General features: G+C 38.1%; 1 protein-coding gene across 3 annotated transcripts in view; it reads right to left on the reverse strand.

Annotated features, from left to right (window-relative positions):
• ST7 (suppression of tumorigenicity 7) overlaps window positions 1–17,989 on the reverse strand; it is a 145,386-nt gene that overhangs the window by 16,052 nt on the left and 111,345 nt on the right. For all 3 annotated transcript variants that reach the window (XM_017817881.1, XM_017817883.1, XM_017817882.1), the window contains exons 9-11: window positions 16,656–16,770; window positions 7,374–7,446; window positions 5,739–5,841 (exon numbers count right to left, since the gene is read on the reverse strand). In XM_017817881.1, coding sequence (XP_017673370.1) covers window positions 5,739–5,841; window positions 7,374–7,446; window positions 16,656–16,770 — 291 coding nt within the window. The remainder of the gene's footprint in view (window positions 1–5,738; window positions 5,842–7,373; window positions 7,447–16,655; window positions 16,771–17,989) is intronic.

The raw sequence follows: 17,989 nt of genomic DNA on the forward strand, positions 1-17,989 counted from the left end.
AGGAAGTTTAACTAGAAGAAGAAATAGCAAGTCACCACCATCTGAAGTTATCATGTTCCTTTAAAAACAGGAAACAGCTCAGAAAAGACAGAAAATTTCAGTCAGAATGATATCTTCACTCTTGTGACCAGTGACGGGACTCATATTGTGCACTGGAACAGGCTCCTCAGGGTAGTGGTCACAGCACCAAGCCTGAAAGAGTTCAAGAAGTGTTTGGACAATGCTCTCGGGCACATGGTGTGACTTTTGGGGTGTCCTGCGCAGGGCCAGGAGTTGGACTCAATGACCCTGGTGGGTCCCTTCCAACTCAGCGTGTTCTATGATTCTATGACCTAGTCTCAATCAAGTTAGGAGTGAATACTGAAGTTGTGCAATGATTCCTGCCATCAAGAGATGGCTCAATCAGCCCTTTGTCGCTGCATTGTTCTGGCTTGTAATTTTTTGGTTATCTTTTTTTTTCTGGTCTCTCTTCTCTCCCTCTAAACTTTTTGTCAAGGAACTATATTTAGGAGTTACAACAAGTGTAACAGTAGTTTTCACTTGCTTCCACAGAGGGCTTCTGGGCCAGTTACATAACATTGTGATAGATATAGCTGAGCTATAGCCATTCTGTACACATATGGAAATATGTCTTTTAATGAGCATTTGGAGGATGACAATGGACCTTGTATACATGTAGTGCAACATGGTGGAGTTTATATTCCTCTTACATAAATTGAATATATGTTATTTATTTCATAATATTGACAGCTCTCTGGCTACTAATTCTCCTCTGCTGGGAGTGCTTTAGCATTCCACATTACTTCAGCGACCTTTTATAAAATAAATCAACCTATCCCAGGCAGATTTCCTTCCATTCCTCAATTGTACAATTTGACTCTGAAATTACAGCTCAGGTCGCAAACAGGCAACAGTCACTCCTGCACCTGTGACAGCATCCCTCCAGGCCAGAACACGAGAATTCAACATTGTTTGAACAGGAACTCTGCTCCTCCCAGCGGGATGAACAACACGAGCTTAAGATAACTCCAAAATACTGGTTTCTACATGCCTAGAGAAGCCACTTTTAAGTCACCTAACAAATTCTCATTGAACTGATGGTAATTAAGAAGTTTGGCCTTTTTGCTGGAGGTACATAAACAAATCACTGTCTCACTGAACAGTTAAAAACTCTCTTAAACATGTCTCAAATAGTTTCTCTGTAATATCATGGGGTGTGCAGAACAGATTTACTTCCCATCTGGTCTATGGGTTTGTTTGCATTATTTGTTTCTATTAGCAACTACAAGTTACTAGAAACCACACAAGCATACAGACAGACACAGTTCTTATTAAAAAAAGTAAAAATAACTAAGAAAAAAATGAGAAGGGATGCAGTGGAGAACAGATAAATCTTTAAAAGTGCTTAAGTCAATGGTTTGTTACATCTTTTTAAGAAACTGTTTACACATGAAATTGGTATTTCTTAAAGTAATATCAGTATTTAAGGTGTCTGATTCAAATGCAGCATACTTCAGCAGGGACTCTCTCCAAACTAACGCAGCTCCTGGCTTACATACCAACCCCATACAACTGTGTGCAGGACACACTTTTGACTCACTTTTAACAATTAGATATATGGACCATCATCTGTTTTCTCTTTATAGCTCTAGTCTCATAGATCACAAAAGCATGATGGCATTTTTCAGGAGTTTGAATGCAGGGAAGGAGCCCTGCAAATCAGTTCAGAAGGGGTGTTCCACAACTGAGGAATGTCCCAGAAACACCTGTGATAGCTTATCAGCATTAGCTTGGGAGAGTCGCATTACATACAAGCAGGGAAGCTCCAAACACATATAAATAACAATGATGAAGTTGTGTGTGTGTACATATACTTTTTTCTCAACCACTCCACAAATTATGCACTCTCCATTACATAGGATGTACTACTCTCTTTTTCCATACAAAACCCTCTGGAATTACAGCTTCAGTGGCAATACAGCCTTCTTTGGTTAACCCCTAAATTTTTGAGCAGTACGTTGTCAGACAGTGTCAGCACATTTCCTTGGGAACAAAACTACACAGTGTATGGTGCTACACTATAACAAAGGGATACTAATCCACAGAATCTCATTTAAGACAAAGATGGTTAAAAAAAAAATTCAGACAAGTCTTCACAAACAAGTGATAAAATTTGTTGTGATTCTTCTCATAGTGGAATTCACAGCTCTTTGCTTTGTTCTTTTCTGATGTATTGCTGACTTTGATGTGCTACGGGTTATGTTTTTTTCTACTACAAAGAACCCTGAAGACACTCAGCCTGGTGAAGTGCTTTCTTTTTACACAGGCAATCTCTGCCAAAGTATAAAGCTGCAATTTGCTGTAGCTGACTCAGTAACATAAACAAGATGAACTGTAGAAAGATGAAATACGTTATATCAGATTTGTTTTCCCATCACAGTTCAAAAAATTAAGCCACTTTCAAGCAAAGAAACCTTTTTACAGGCAAAATGTCTTCAGAATAAGAAGTCTTGATCAGTTTGACAATGGTTCCATTTTTGCTGCAGTCACAAAGGAGATCATAGTTGACAAACCTGAGCTGGTCTTACCCTGAACAGCTCAGCTTTCAGAAACAGCAAAGTCAGATCAGCTGTCCAGCTTCCGGGAGAGATCTGGCAGGCTGCGCTGAGCTCTTTAATACTTTGTTCACTCAAACTAAATTCTGGTACCTTCATGCGCCATATCTTGACTCCAGTGTATTCCAAAAATAATGAGAATTTATCACCTATGGCTGGGAATTAAATTGTCATAGAAATGTACTCAAAAATGAAAAAGACCTGTGTCAGAAGAGGGTTATTTGCTGTAAGAGTGGCTGCCTGAAGAAAGACTGTCAGCCATACTAGGCCTCTGTGAAAGTAATTTTCATGCAGACAGAAAGTGATGTGTTGTCATCTAGAATCAATGGAAGGGGGTGCCAACATATTCATGACATGCATACTGACAAGACTCCCAGATCCATGCATACACAGTGGTTTCTGTGTGGAAAGTAGGTGTTTTTGCAGGGTTTCTAACATCTTCGTAAAGATGGAAATCTGGGATTTTTAAACCGCTTCTTCTTAAGGTGTTCCTACATATTTAGATTACATTTTAAAAAAAGGGTAAAAAGTATATCTGACCTCTGCAATATCCCTATGGAACTGCAATCTGCCCATCATCTTCCAGGGGAGAATGAGCATCATTGTAAGAAGCCCATGGCTGTTTTACACAAACTTGCAAGAGGTTACAATAGGAGACCCAGTCTCCCTTTCTTGGTAAATCCAGCTTAGCAGCATCTCTCAGCATGTTCTGAGTATGTTTCTTGCATTCTCTTTGTCTCAGAATCTTATTAGCAAAAATGGGCTATTTCTAATTAAATGCCTTGAAAATGTATATCCAGTAATAACCTTTTTATGTAGTAATTCGAAATTTTAACCATTTGCACTGAAAACAGTAAAATCTTTTGAGACAAAACAGAAACATACCAAACTGTATTTTTTTCTCTTCAGTAGTGTAGAACCTGCTTTCAAGGCTTCTGCTGGGAATCTTAAATAATTTGTCACCTTTTAATTTATTTCTTCCTCAGTCTGAACAAAAGTCTCATTAGTGTTTAAAACCTAAAGAAGCTCTGAAGACACATTAGTTTTGTGGACCTGTTAGATTTCTTGTGATGCTGCTTGCTAAAACTTATCTCTATTTCATTAAGAACAAATTAGATATGACATCAATCATAACTGAGTGAAAATTGAGCTGTAATATCTGCACTGTGCATAAAACTACAAACAAATCCATCCTTTCACACTTTAATATTCTTTGGCTAATAGCAGAAGGAGTAAGTGTGAAAGCAGCAGTGCTGCATATTAATCTGTATCATCACAAGCAATGAATGAAAGTTCTGATCTACAAGAAAAGCAGGATCTTGTAGGACTGGAAGTACAGAGGTTATGCAGCAAATGTCACAACTTACAGTAGGGTGAATTTTGCGAAGGAAGTCAAATCAAAGAACGTCACACTCTTAAGCATAAACAGAAACAGAAAAAGCAAAAAAGGCAGCAAATGAGACTTAGCCTCAGTTTCATGACAGTGCAGAGCCTGGTGACAATAGCAGGATGGATATAAGGAGCATGTACAGAAATGGAGGCCACTATCTTTGTCCCTGAACCAGTCCCAGACACAGCCAGACTAGCAAAACTGACCTAAACCAAAAAGATCCCCACTCAGAATCAAGTGAAGTAAATGCAAAGCCATTCATTTAAAGGGAAACACTGTGTGTTAATATGGAAACATTAGTATGCAAATTGTTAAAGTAGATTTTGATGGAATAATCATCAAAGGCATGGAGTAAGTAAGGAACAGGCTTCCAAGGATTGCTTATGACAGGTGAAACTAGTATCTTTGCTTGCCAAGATCTCTAACTGGGCTTCAGTAAAACACTCAGAAAGGTTCACCCAGAACAGGACGAGACTAGAGAGTTAAACAGGCAACAAGGCAGAAGAGAAATACCAATAGTTGTGTTGGTGCAAGAATAACTGGGATGGAAGAAAGTGAAGAAAGTTCCAGAGAAGCAGCCCTGGAGCCAAACTTCATTTAATATTTTAATTTTATAGTATGGCACAAAAATAGAAGATAGCTAATAATACAAAGGGACTCATCTCACCTAAACTTTGTTGTCTAAAAGTCAAGCTTTTACTGGAAAAGTGTTGATCCTTTCATAGTAAGTGCAGAAACAGACATCTTGGATGGAAAGTCTGTCTAAAGATGTCTAAGATAGTTTGTTCTTTCCACCGCCTGTAGAGGAAGTCTAGATAATTTTATTAAGCAAACAGCCTAACTTTAAGATAGCTACACTATACTATTTAGTGGTTAGTATAATAGATAAAGTTCACAGAAAAAACATTTAATTCCTGCAGTGTATGAGAATTAACTTTCTGCAATCCACGTGTACATATGGGAGAGGTTTTGGGTTTCTCTTGACCAGACTTGGCGTTCAGCTGTACCTCATGAATAGGCTCCCTACATTAACATATACCACTCTTCTGTTGCTTACTTTCAAAGGGCAAAAAAGTTCAACGGCCAAAAAGCATCTGCCTCTAGTTTGCCTTTTCAGTGAACTTATATACTGCAATACTGAGTATCAGGTGATGAAATAATAAAATACATTAGCCTTTAGCAGCCTCTGGGCAAGACTCTTACTGTTGAGATACATATCTAGAGAGGGGATTATGGAATTAGAACATAAATCCATTTTTAGTCTTTGTAGTTCTATGCAATTCTTCATCTCTGAGCTTTGCATTCTCAGAACATAATGACAGAGTACCACATAAGGAATTACTAATGCAACTCATATAAAGCACACCGTTAACTCCAAAGATAGTACAGCACGCCAAAACATATTCTTACATATAATCATCAAAACAAATAAAATATGCTCTTTTGAACTAGAAGATCTTTGATGGTTATTTTGCAAATAATAATCTGTCTTTATGTATGGTTCTGTGCTGCATCATAACATTTGGTGGTGTCTACTACCGCAATCCACTTTAGCTAAATTTCAAGTTGCACAGTCCTGAACGTGAAACAAAAAAACTATGTATACTATCAGCTTTTTTCCCTCCCCATTGTTTGCTCCCCTTTTCACAACATCACTCAACAATCTAACATAAAAATCAGGAGTTATGTCCTCAGCAGTGTTAGAGCTACGACAATGTTTTCTCAATACTCACTTTTGGCACATGTGGATTAAATTCTACTGCTCTGTGAATAGCTTCTACTGCATTCATCTCTGCAGTACTCAGCCCTCGCCTTGAGGCAGCCTCTGGAGAAAATCTACAAAAGCAAAGAAACAAACACATTAGGTCAGAAATGTTAGCAAGAAAAGGCCAGAAGAGGAATCTAGAACATGGGCCCATGTAACCAAACTGAGTCATTTTCCTATGCTCTCCAAACTTCCATAGCAAGTGGAAACTCTGAGTGATCTATTACGTCAAGGCCAGTGAGATCCCAGCAGAAGTGGAAAGCATGTTTGCATCTAATCATGGAAGAAAATCCATCCAAACAGTCCCTTCTCTGTCACTAATCTAAATTTGCTCTAGGTATCTTGCTAAGGGGCATATTCAAGGCTGAAGTTGCAGAAAAAAAGAAAAGAAAAAAAGGAAAAAAACCCACAAAGCCAAATTATTGTTGGAGGGTTTCTATTAAAAACAGGTTTGGGGAAGTTTTAGGGACGTTCCCAACCCAAGGCCCCTGGGTCAGGTTGGGATGGATGCAGCAGCAGTAGCAGGTGGTCTACTGGCCGCAGCACCATTGAGGGTAGCATGCCCAAACTGTGGGCAAATCATCTGCCCCAGTGAATAAAAAACCAGACCATGCAATCTCTTTCTCACCTCACACCCCACGGCTAACTCCAGAGCTGTACTTGGCAGGCAGACACCACAGGGAAAGCTGTGACAACCTTAGCCCTGCCCTCCCAAGCTGGAGTCGCTGTGTAGGGAGGAAAGATGTTGCAGTAGGTACTGGCGATCTACAGGATAAAAAGAATGAAAGAAAATTACTTAGATCTTGATGTGTACATACACTTTAAAAGCAAAAACTGTCAGGATGTCAGTCAAGAAAATGGCTTTCCACTCTACTTGCTTTCCAACTTTGGGGGGGCATTCAACCCTCAGGTGCACAGACACAACTCTGCCTGGGATTTGTGTAAAGGCACTTGAGAGCAGAATTGGGATTTTTGAGATCCATCTCACAAGGAGCTGAGCACCCTTTCAGAACGGGCCAGTGCTCTCAAGTCCACAGGCATCACATAGATGTGCTCAGCACCTTGGAAGGGTGAGACCCAAGAGAAAAACACCACAGGAATGAACAGATATTTGTGTTTCTAAAAATATGAACGTCATCTACCTCTCAGAACCCCTGACATAATAATGCTAAATCCACCTGCCACTAAATAAGTAGGTGTGCAGTCTTCTGACACGTCTTGTAACATGACATTGCTACCAGTGCATCCACATTTATTTATTACCTTTTTATGGTCAGGTTTATACAAACTTGAAGAGGTTCAGCCACACAACCCTCTTTAGTTGCATCTTCATTATACTATCTAGGAAGCCAAAGCTCACCCAGACAGTATATATAAAACTGAAAAAAGAACTGAATTTATGCTAGTTCTCTTCTTCTTCCTTAATATCTGAAGTGCAATGCTTGATCACTGCAAATTTTTCTCATATATAAAGTAATTTTGTGAATTTACTACAGGACAGAATTTTCCTGCTACTGAGCAGATTGTTAGGGTGTGGGCTCAGATAAGAGAAATCTTGAGTTAAATCAGGATTTTTGCTTGACAGTAGTTCTTAAGCACTTACTTGTCAGAGACAGCTCTGGCTTTGAGCAATGCAGCTGTGTAACATATTGTTGCTGATTTTGGTAAGCTTATATCTGTTGAAAAGAAAGAAAAAAATAAACATCTGAAAACTTAAAAGTCTGCAGAAAGACAAATGTTTGATTGATACTTCAGAGTAAGCATGACATATGCAAAATTACTATGGGAACTCAGAATACTTTCTGATATTGGACTTATGCTGCCATATCACATGGACTTTTTAAATTTTCACCTTATATACAGGCTTTAAAATGTGTGTTAATGACCACTGGAACTGTTATTTAACAGCAACTGGGTTCATTAGAGAAATAATTCAAAGACTGACATGATAGGGACATAATGAAAGAATTCATTACTCCATACATAAATGTATAGGTAACCTGGAATACATTAATTTTTCCATAGTTCACAAAACATCTAAGTAATAGCTGAGGGCTATCTTATTCAGTCTTCATGTTTTCACGCAGAAGTAGTTGTCTAATATGAGTTTGTGGCAGCTATACAAGTTAGGACAGCTATTCAAGTAATAATGGATTTGACTTGCAAGCAAACAACCAGTAGATTTATTGCTGTTACAGAATAACAGTGAAATAAGGTTTTTTGCCTCTCAGGGAAATGTTGGAGCAAAACGTTCACCAGACAGTCTCTGGCCATTTTATCCTGTTCCAGAGACACTCAGCAGCCATAAACCTGACTTAACCCATTAATTAATTTATACCTGTTCTCTAATAGCAAATTGGCATAAGGTATTCAAAAGATAGAGAGAAATGCTCCTTAACAGACTTGAATGATATATTTGTTCCCACTGTTACAGAGAAGAATTGACTTTCACATTAGTAATTTCGTGGTGTGACTCTTGGGGATGGTCCCGTGCAGGGATAAGAGGTGGACTTGATGATCCTTGTGGGTCCCTTCCAACTCAGCATATTCTGTGATTCTGTAATCTACCCAGCAGACACATATTATATAGCGACTGAAATATTCCAGCATTAAAAAGTTAAAGACTACAGCTCGATGAAAAAAACCCCAACAAACCAAACCCACTAAAGGCTGGATTCTGCAAACACTTCTGCACACTGTGAGAGCTTCCTACAGTAAACAGCAAATGCAGTGTAGTAAACACAAGGCACTTCAGTAAGTCCACTGTAAAAGTGAGGAGCAGTTAATCTGGCTATTGTTCTAAAAAACTATCTATCCCTTGGTTTTTCATTAAACTTGCTTAGAAAGACAGAATTACCATGGGTAACTTGCTAGCTTTTGGATTAAGAGAAACTTGTGATTTACTGAACTTGTGCCTTGCAAGACAGGGCTACAAAAGGGAGTTAAAGAGGATAAGCAAGTCATATCTCAGCAGCCACCATCCCTCACTTATTAATAATGAAGCAAATAGGCACAATGTTCTGTTAGACAGAAAACACTGTCAAAATGACTGAGGCACTTTGAAAATGCTACCTGTTAAATCCTCTCTATTATCTTCTAATGCACTTGCCCTTCAAGTACAAGATGTACAGATCTTGTTGGAAGCTCCTCTATAACATATTCCAACTATATTTTCACTGGAGTATGTAACTGTAGTGACTAAAGTAATTGCAATCAACAGCATGCAAAGCAGGATGGATGATAGATATGTTAATTACTCCCCTAATAGAAGACAGCTACAGACACAGACACATCTTCAATGACAGGCAGAGAAAATATTTATAAGCACATTCAATAACCCTGCTTATACTAGGTTTTCCTTAACATTAGAAGTTATTTCTAATAAGCAGAAATGCCCTTTTTCAGAATACACTGGTCTCTGTCTTTCAGTATAAATCTTATTCATGAAATTATAAATGGAGTGAAAGGTAGAGGAACGGAAAAGAAAAAAAACGCATGGGAAAACCAACGATGTGCTTATAAAAACATTTATAAGGATTTCAATTGGTCAACAGAATACCTTATTTTCCCCTTACCTGTAAGTGTTTCTCTGGGCCATCAAACCACCATTACCTCATGGGAAATATTTTCCCCTGCATCAGTTCAAACCTAATAATGCTGGTTTGAGATCTGACCTTTAAAAGTTTGCAAGAATGACACAGAAAGGATCTTCCGCCTAGAAAGGTCTGACTAGAAGATCCTGGAAATACATTTTCCCAAGGCAAAAGGTTAACTCTAGAGATAAAAAAAAAGACCAAACAGAGGATGCTCGCTCAGATTTCTAACAACAGTGAGAGCACCATTTCACTTTTCTATCTGTTTGAACTAGAAGGAATCCAGAGGTTTGGAGCACATAACTGATGCAGCACAGGAAAAGCAGTTGTTATGCTGATAAAAGCTGCTCACTCAATTTCATCAAAGCAAGCAGCAAAAGCCAGCAAAACCCAGAATGACAGGAAGAAAATGTCAATTCAGCCATGAGGTTAAACAAGGATACCACTCAACTTCTAATTACACGTATACCACCTAGTTTCTGCATCTAATCATTGATACTTGAATGTAGAATGTTCAGTGGAAGTTGCATGGACCAAGTTGTGAGGATTATTACAATTCTTGGCTAAGAGATCATGCAGTAAGAATGGAGCTTGATATAGGGTTAAATACATTAAAACAAAACATAGTATTACAAAATAATATCTTCTAGTAGGCAGTACGTGTTCCTGAGCCAGAAACATCTGTGCATAGAGATTGCAGGATGATTCACAATGAACTGCTGGCATCTGCAAGGAAGGGAAATGTGGTGAGATGAGGTAAGGCTCAGGTACACCATGTGAATCATTTCTGCAGAAGAAATGGGATTTCTCAAAGAATGTTGTGCTCAGATCTGATCCCCCATGGTCAAGAACAACAAAAGTAAACAGAAGGTCTGGATAGTTTTTTATCAAACCAAATGAAATAAAGACTGAGAGAAGATACAACTGCTCCCTATGCATACCCACACGGAACACCAGGAAAGGAGAAGGATTGCCTAGGTAATGGATAGCGTTGGCACAAGAATAAAGAGTTCAGAATTAAATCTAGGCCAGAGATTAAAAGATTTCTGTGAATTTTTGAGGCAGATTTCCAGGTAGAACAATGGGGAAAACGAAACAGTTAATTTTAGGATGGAGCTTGCTCAGCTCATGGAAGGGGCAGTAACATGCAGAGAATGCAACAGCGGGGGGCCTGACTCACCCAGGAGGACTCTTCCAATACTATGCACTTAATAATCAAGCAGTACTTGTTTGAGGATAATACCTACTGTCCCCTAAGAGTGGAAGAAATATATACAAATGTCTGTGTTTATCACAGAATCACGAAACAGTTAGGGTTGGAAGTGACCTCTGGACATCACCTAGTCCAACTGAGACAGTCCTCGGCAGGTTCATGCCCGTTTCCCTTCAGAAGTGTTTTGCTTTTTATTTGCTCCATATTAGACCATAAGTACTTGGTTCTGTTATATGCTGGTCTGATGACTACAATACTTAAAAATCCTCATATAATTTAGTCTTCGTCTCCAAAACTGCACCCTCATATTTTTGAGAAAGGCATAAAAACAATTATGTCTGGTAACAACTTGAATTTAGCAAGGGAATCATGTCCAAACTAGTCCTAGGAGATACATACTCTGTCAGGAACCAAAGTGAAGTTTTAATAAATGACTGTGTCCAGCTCTGTGAGCCATCTGGCAAAATATCTTCACATACACTGTTTCCCACCCTCCTGTGATTACTGGTGGAGCTCCCACAATGTGCTGAAAGATGTGACTGCTATTCTGCTGTCAAATCCATCACGGCATTTTTGCCTAATAAGAACTGATGTGTCATTCTAAAAAAGGCTCTCCTTCTTCCTTATTGCTTGTATGTTTAAACAGAATACAAAAGTCTAGACTTAATTTATGAGCATTTTCTTTCCATTAGCTGCAGTCAGGTATGGGGAAGGTCAAGACAATGAATTCTTACTATTCATTTGCTTCTTAAGCAGTTGCTTGTGAGACTGAACTAATGGAAAGATGCTATGGATATCCCAAATATGCCATATATCATCTAAATTCTTCACATAGCACTATAGAGAGACAACATTAAGCTGCTGGAATCATTCACATATTTTCAAATATGTTACTGAAAGTGTATCAACAAACTGGAAGAAGTTATGCGAAGAGGTAAAACAAAGAATGGTGGAATACAGGACATATATTGTACTATGGCTTGAGGGCAAATCCCAGCTCTGATTTTCTGTCCCTCAGCCTATCTGCAGACTCTCATGTTTAAGTGTTAGGTCAACACTTGCTCTGTCAGCACAGAACCCCCCTAATTCTTGGCACCTGCAGGTTAGATTGTCAACTCTTACACAAGGGGTAGGAAGAATTGCTTATGGGAAAGACTGAAAATGATCTAGCAAATAAATATGTACAGGATGGACTGGTGATGACAAAAGAGAGATCCAGTCATCTATGAAGACAAAAATATTAAGAAAGAAAGTGAATTAAACTCATACAAATGGCTAAAAACAAGGATGGAAATCAATAAAGTATGAACTGAACATCAGGGGAAAAACACTGTTAAAAAGATGTAATATTCTGCAGTATTATCTCCCATTAGAACAGTCAATTCATTTTTTCCACAAAACATGGTAGAAAAAATGCTGGAGGGAGCACAACTATGAACACAGTGCTTACAAAATAAAACAGTTCTGATTCTCTGTACTTTTAACATTCTTCCTCAGTGGTGGGAAACACCCAATCAAACACAAACCCATGGCCACTATGTATGCTAAGGGCTTGACTTTGGTCCCTGATGGTATGGAAAAAACACTTCAGCACAAACAAAAAGTCTTTATTTTGCCATGACCACAACTAAAACTTACACTGTTCAGTTATGGAAAGATTTACAACTGCTGCTTTTAAACATTTCATATGCAACTCTTGCTGAGATGCATATCAGTGACCAAGCAGGTGTCAGCCCCTTTAATTTGACCAAATTCAATCCTATATGCCTATAGAGGGTAAGGAAAAATTTCTGATACAGAAGATTAAAAAGAGCAAGATTAGTAAAATTACTTTAGACTTTTTGTGGTTTTGCACATACAGGACAAATGAAAAACCTCACATAATCATATGGCAAAAAAGAGGAGACCAGATGGTATGAACAGACATAGAACTGATGCAGAGACCTAGCTGAAGTGACAAGTGATTTTGACATGAGGAAAGAAACTAGTTCTTAGAAGCAGAAGCTGAAAAAGATGTGATATGAACAAAGACAAACTATTCTCTTGATTACTGTTACATAAACTGCAGGTGTCACATGACTTCCATCTCTTGACGTAAGTAAGTAGACTAGACTTCAGTATGACCTTAACTAAAAAAAACTTTTTCTTAAGATCTCTCCTTCAAAAAAACAAAAGGATTATAAAATAGTGTGCGTGAGTTAACGGTTGCTTCCATACTGCTACTTGCTACATCTTTTAACTCAGAAGAAAACCCTTTATTGCACTTAGAACACCTACCCAGTTAGCTCCACTAGGTAGAACATCTTCTCAAAAATGTCAAACATAAATATGGCAAGTAATGAAATGGATGGAGACGTGATCTCAAATATATATATATACACACACACACATACACACACAAAACCTCTGGAGACCATAGCTAATGCAACTGATGGCTGCATGCAATTGGTTCATCAATCTGCAAGTCTCTACAAAAGAGTAGGGTTCTGCTAAGTAAGCTATTAACAAATAAAAAGGTGTCATACCATAGTCTCACTGAAAAACACTGTTCTATTAAAAAATGAAAGGAAGGACAGGTTTAGAGAGGAGCCATTGCATCACTAAGACTAAATACAGAAGCATGTATCCTTTCTAAACCTGTCTTTCAATTGCCAGAAAAATCTGAGTTTTCACACAGTGCCCAGGTTACCAGATAATATCTATCAAAGCAACTGGCTGACCAGAGAAGTTAATAAATCAGTTGCTCTAAGCATCAGAACATGCAGCCCAAGTCCACTGGAAAACAATCTGTGTAAAAAGCAAGGATAGAGGAGCAGAGAGACTATCTACTACAAATATCATTAGCTTATTCCATCAAGAACAGTCTCTTTAGCAGCCATAACTATTTCTGCTGTAAATAACATGGATATGAGTTATATCAGAGCCAAAAATATTTTCAGAATTCAAAAGTATTTAGGTCATACTCACTCTTATTGATAGACATTGAACTCTGAAACCATAATGATGTAGCTCAGCAACGGTGCATGCTGTTCCACTAATGAGGCCCTTTTTCCATGAATAATGAGTATGGACATCAGCTCTGTTGCCAGGTACATAATATAAACACAATTTAACACATGGCTTTTGGTAAAGCAGTGCATCTGCTTGCAGAGGCTGAGGTTTCACATAATGTGATCCAACTTTTATCCCAGGGTGGGGGCAGACTACTCAAGGAAATAATTTGTTCATATGTGATCAAAATACAGTAAATCAGGCTTGGTCTTAGTCAAAAAAAGGCAGTGCAGTGGGATTAACAGAAACTGCAGATAGGAAAGTATAAATGAGTTCAGTGTTTTATATTCCAATAAATCTTACAACACATGAAGCTGATGAGTTCTAAAATGAGCTGAAACTCCGTGAGACAGCCCTTCTGAGACTCATGAACTATAAGGGTTATACTGGTTAAGCCTGTGTTTGCCGAGTCCTTGTGCATACTTAGTGTATACATACACCATACTCAAAGCATGAGTTGAAACTGCATGTGTTCAAACAGCCAAAGTAAGAGCTTTATTTTTAAAAGTCTCACTTGTTTTCACTCTTATCAGATGCTTCAGAGAAAACAAAACACACCTTCAAGTTTTCTCAATTTCCAAGACATAAACTGCCGCCATGGTGTTGTGTAAAACCAGGGATCAGTGCTTTAGTATGCCAAAGTAGAGCTTGCACTGGAGTTTAGTCTTGAGATTTGAGAAGGCATGGCTTAATTCCTTGTTCTGTCACAGTTCTGCTATCTCTCAGGACTACTGCTTCACAACTACATTGAAGACTAGAAGGTGCCAACATCCTGTGGTGCCTGGGGCATAAAAATGGGCATTTCTATTTACTTCCTTCTTAACAAGCCAAAATAAAGACTATAGGGATCTATCCCTGTGTCCCAAGAATACTGAAATACAATGAGCTATGAGATAGTGATGCTACCACTTCAACTGCCGATTTCTTCAACCAGACTAAGTACAACCAAGATATCTCCTAGAGTCATTACTGCTACAGAATGGCAATATTGAAGGGCCTGGGTGACATTCTGATCTCTACTTATAATGATTTGTCTCCAGAAAGAGCTGAAAACATTCCAGACTGGACTGGTAGCAGTGATTATCACTAATGTTACTTGTAATCAGCTGCTTATTTATCTTTTGTTAAATAACCTCAGCTCTGCCACAGTCTGGTGCAGGAGTCTGAAATCTGCCAGTATGATCATGTTAGTTTCAAGCCAATGGTCTATTAAGAGTCTCATTAAAATTTATTCTAATTTCCTAAACTTATCTTAATTTCCAAAGTTGTAAGATGCTAGAAGAAAGCAGTTAGCACATATTCAGTGAAAGCTTCTGCATTTTTTTGGTTATACCCTCTAAAGATTCTTTGCTCATCAAGTACACGTCTCAGTACCGCAATAAACTTATGCATCACCCCCTTGCCCTGTGATGTTCCATGTGATGATATGGGTCCAAGTACAGAGGCTGACAGTGAGTAGCCATTCTCTGCGTGAGCTCTTATTGCTCTAGTTTTTGGCACCCTGGCAACGCAACATAGAACGACAAAGGAAGAGGAGGCAGAAGTCACAGAGAAAAGAGTAGATGGAAAAGACGTTAAGAGAGGAGGAGATGTATCTTGACCATCACTGCCCTGAAGAGAAGACTGGGACAGGTAATTAGGAGAGGCAGAAGAATGGCACTGGGAATGAGAGGTACTGGCTGAACAAGGAACCTCTAATAGCAACTGGGAGCAATACAAAGCTGAAAATGACCATGCAAAAGAGAAGCAGAAGTAGACAAGTGGGACAGAAGACCAGCCAATTCTTTCTAAGAATCAACAAGAAAGAGTGTCCAAAGCACCGTGGATATAATAGGCTCCAGTGTCCATATTCATAGGCATTTATACAACAGTAGCTCAAATAATGCCCATCTACCTTTTCAAAAACTTCGGATGTTACAAGTCTAAAATCTCTGTTCAAAGATCACCAGACCTAGTAAGAGCTAGCAATTAAGAACATTTTAAAGGCTACAAGATAAACACAGAGAAAGAGTTAAGAAACATCAAAATTAAGGCTAAATAGGTTTCATATAAGTCAGCTATTTGATTCATGCAGGTTATGATCTCATTTTTACATAAATGATTACATAATATTCCTTTTATAAACTCCCTTGCCATAACCCAGTGCACAGAATGAGACTTTTCTGAGGATGAATGAGGACTGTCTAGTAACACAATAGGAAACTGACAGCTATAGGATCCTTGATTCACTTGTTGCAGAACTTGGAATGTAGCTACTGAGTAAGCCAGAGACTACAGTAAGAGGAGGAAGAGTGGCACTGTGCAGGCTGATGAACACCGCTCAGGAGAACTGGACTGTATTCCTGTTTCAGTCACAAAGTTTCTGCACAATACAAGTAAAACCCATTTAATTTAAGCTAAACACTTCTCATTCTGTGTCTCTGAGACCCTGGTGTCTTGAACTGAAGTTCAAGGGGCTAGAGCTGCAGCACCTGTGATTTGAACATAAAAAGAGATGTAATGCTGCACAAACCAATGTTTACTAAAAAATACAAAAAATTAATACAAAAAGTTCATCTAGTCTTCTGAGTTTGCCAAGTTTTCTCCATAAGACATTAAGTCTGCTACTCAATAGACTGGTATGAAGTTAAATCAATTAATGTTTGTAAAGCACTTGTATGCTACTAAGTCAACATTCATAGGAAAGTCCACAAGGGAACTGATAATCCTTTCTTCAGACAAGGTTTGAATAGCATGCAATAAAAAGTCTGCAGAACCTAAACAATCATTCTTTAAACACCAACAGAAAGCAAAGAAAGCACTGAAGAGCTGCTAGTGACTTCCATTACCCTGTACAATGAATTAAGCGTGGGTTGGCAGAAAAAATGTACAGTGTTTAATCTTTGGATTAAGGACTGTGTAAGGGCATGTATGAAGCTCCTGTCAATCAATTTAATTACAGTGTTTCCTAAATTTTAAAAGTTTGACTTAGAAATATTTTTTCAGTGTGTACCATATAGAGAAAATACAAATACATATTTGAACTTACCATCATACTTTGCTAAGACTGCCTGAACATCTGCATATGCTTGCAGTTCCAACAAAGCCTCCAGCAGGTTTTCATGGATGTTGAACATGCTGAGCAGAGGAAACTCCTTCATCAGCTAAAATCAATAATATATGAAAGGGTTAGATTATTGATGTGGAAATTGTTCAAAATGCATTGAAATACTCAACACCAAGTTAAAAGCTCTCAGTTCCCCTTGCTCTTAGTCCTTTCCCAGAGTTCACTATTATCTCAGAAATTTCTAAGCTCTTAATGGATGCTAGGTCAGGTTCTTGACAAGACATGGTTGCATAGGATGTAATTAGTGAAATCCAACAACACAGCTATCTGAATACATAACTCTCCTTCAAATAATAGGCTTCTTCAAAGTGAAGAAGAGTTATTGTTCTGGAAAAGAATCTTCAACAGTGTAGCTCCAGTATATCAGTAGTAAGTAATCCAGCACCTCTCCAGTATATTAGTGGAAAAATCAGAAAATACATTGAAAAAAAAATCACAATAACATAAAATGAAAGAAGCTATATTATCAAGTATGTGATACCAGAATTTGTAATTGTGAATACTTTAGAATACAACTGCAATTGTGGGCAATATAAAAAAACAACCAACCAAAAACCAAAAACCCAAACGAAACCAAACAAACAAAAAAGCAAAAAAAAACCCCAAAACCCAAAAAGGAAAGAAAGAAAGAAAGAAAGAAAGAAAGAGAAAAAGAAAGAGAAAAAGAAAGAGAAAAAGAAAGAGAAAAAGAAAGAAAGAAAGAAGGAAAAGGCAGCAACAATAGGAAAGGTAAAGTTTATACAAATCTAACACAATAACTGAGGACTTCATCTTGTATGACAAACTGAATGAAATGTGTACTTAAAATAATCTAATACTTTCAGATGTGCCTTTTTTTTACAAACCAAGCCTTGGAGAGATACCATGGATTTGTTTTTAGATATCCTCAGTTTTAATATCTGCATAGATTCAAATGACTGAAGCTGATATTTTATCGCATCTTGTTTTTGAAGTCACACTTACAACAAGCATCCACATTTTTCACTGCAGAATGAACAAAACAATATTTTTATTGTCAGAGTGATTCTCTAAAGAACTGAATTGTTAAAAGATCCTTGCTTCCTTGTGTCCTCTTTATGGTTCTTTAACTGCCTACATGATGTACATTCAGCACAAAAAGGTCCCAAAAAAGCAGTAGAGCTTCTTCACTGTTAAGAAAGAGACCTCAACAGGTAAACAGAAGCAAAGCACAGAGAACTTCTTCCTTGTGAAATGATCTGGCATAAGCTAATGTAAGAACTATTCTGACCTTAAAA

The sequence above is a fragment of the Lepidothrix coronata genome, unplaced genomic scaffold (genome assembly GCF_001604755.1).
Source record: "Lepidothrix coronata isolate B3197 unplaced genomic scaffold, Lepidothrix_coronata-1.0 Scaffold63, whole genome shotgun sequence".
NCBI classification, from domain to species: Eukaryota; Metazoa; Chordata; class Aves; order Passeriformes; family Pipridae; genus Lepidothrix; species Lepidothrix coronata.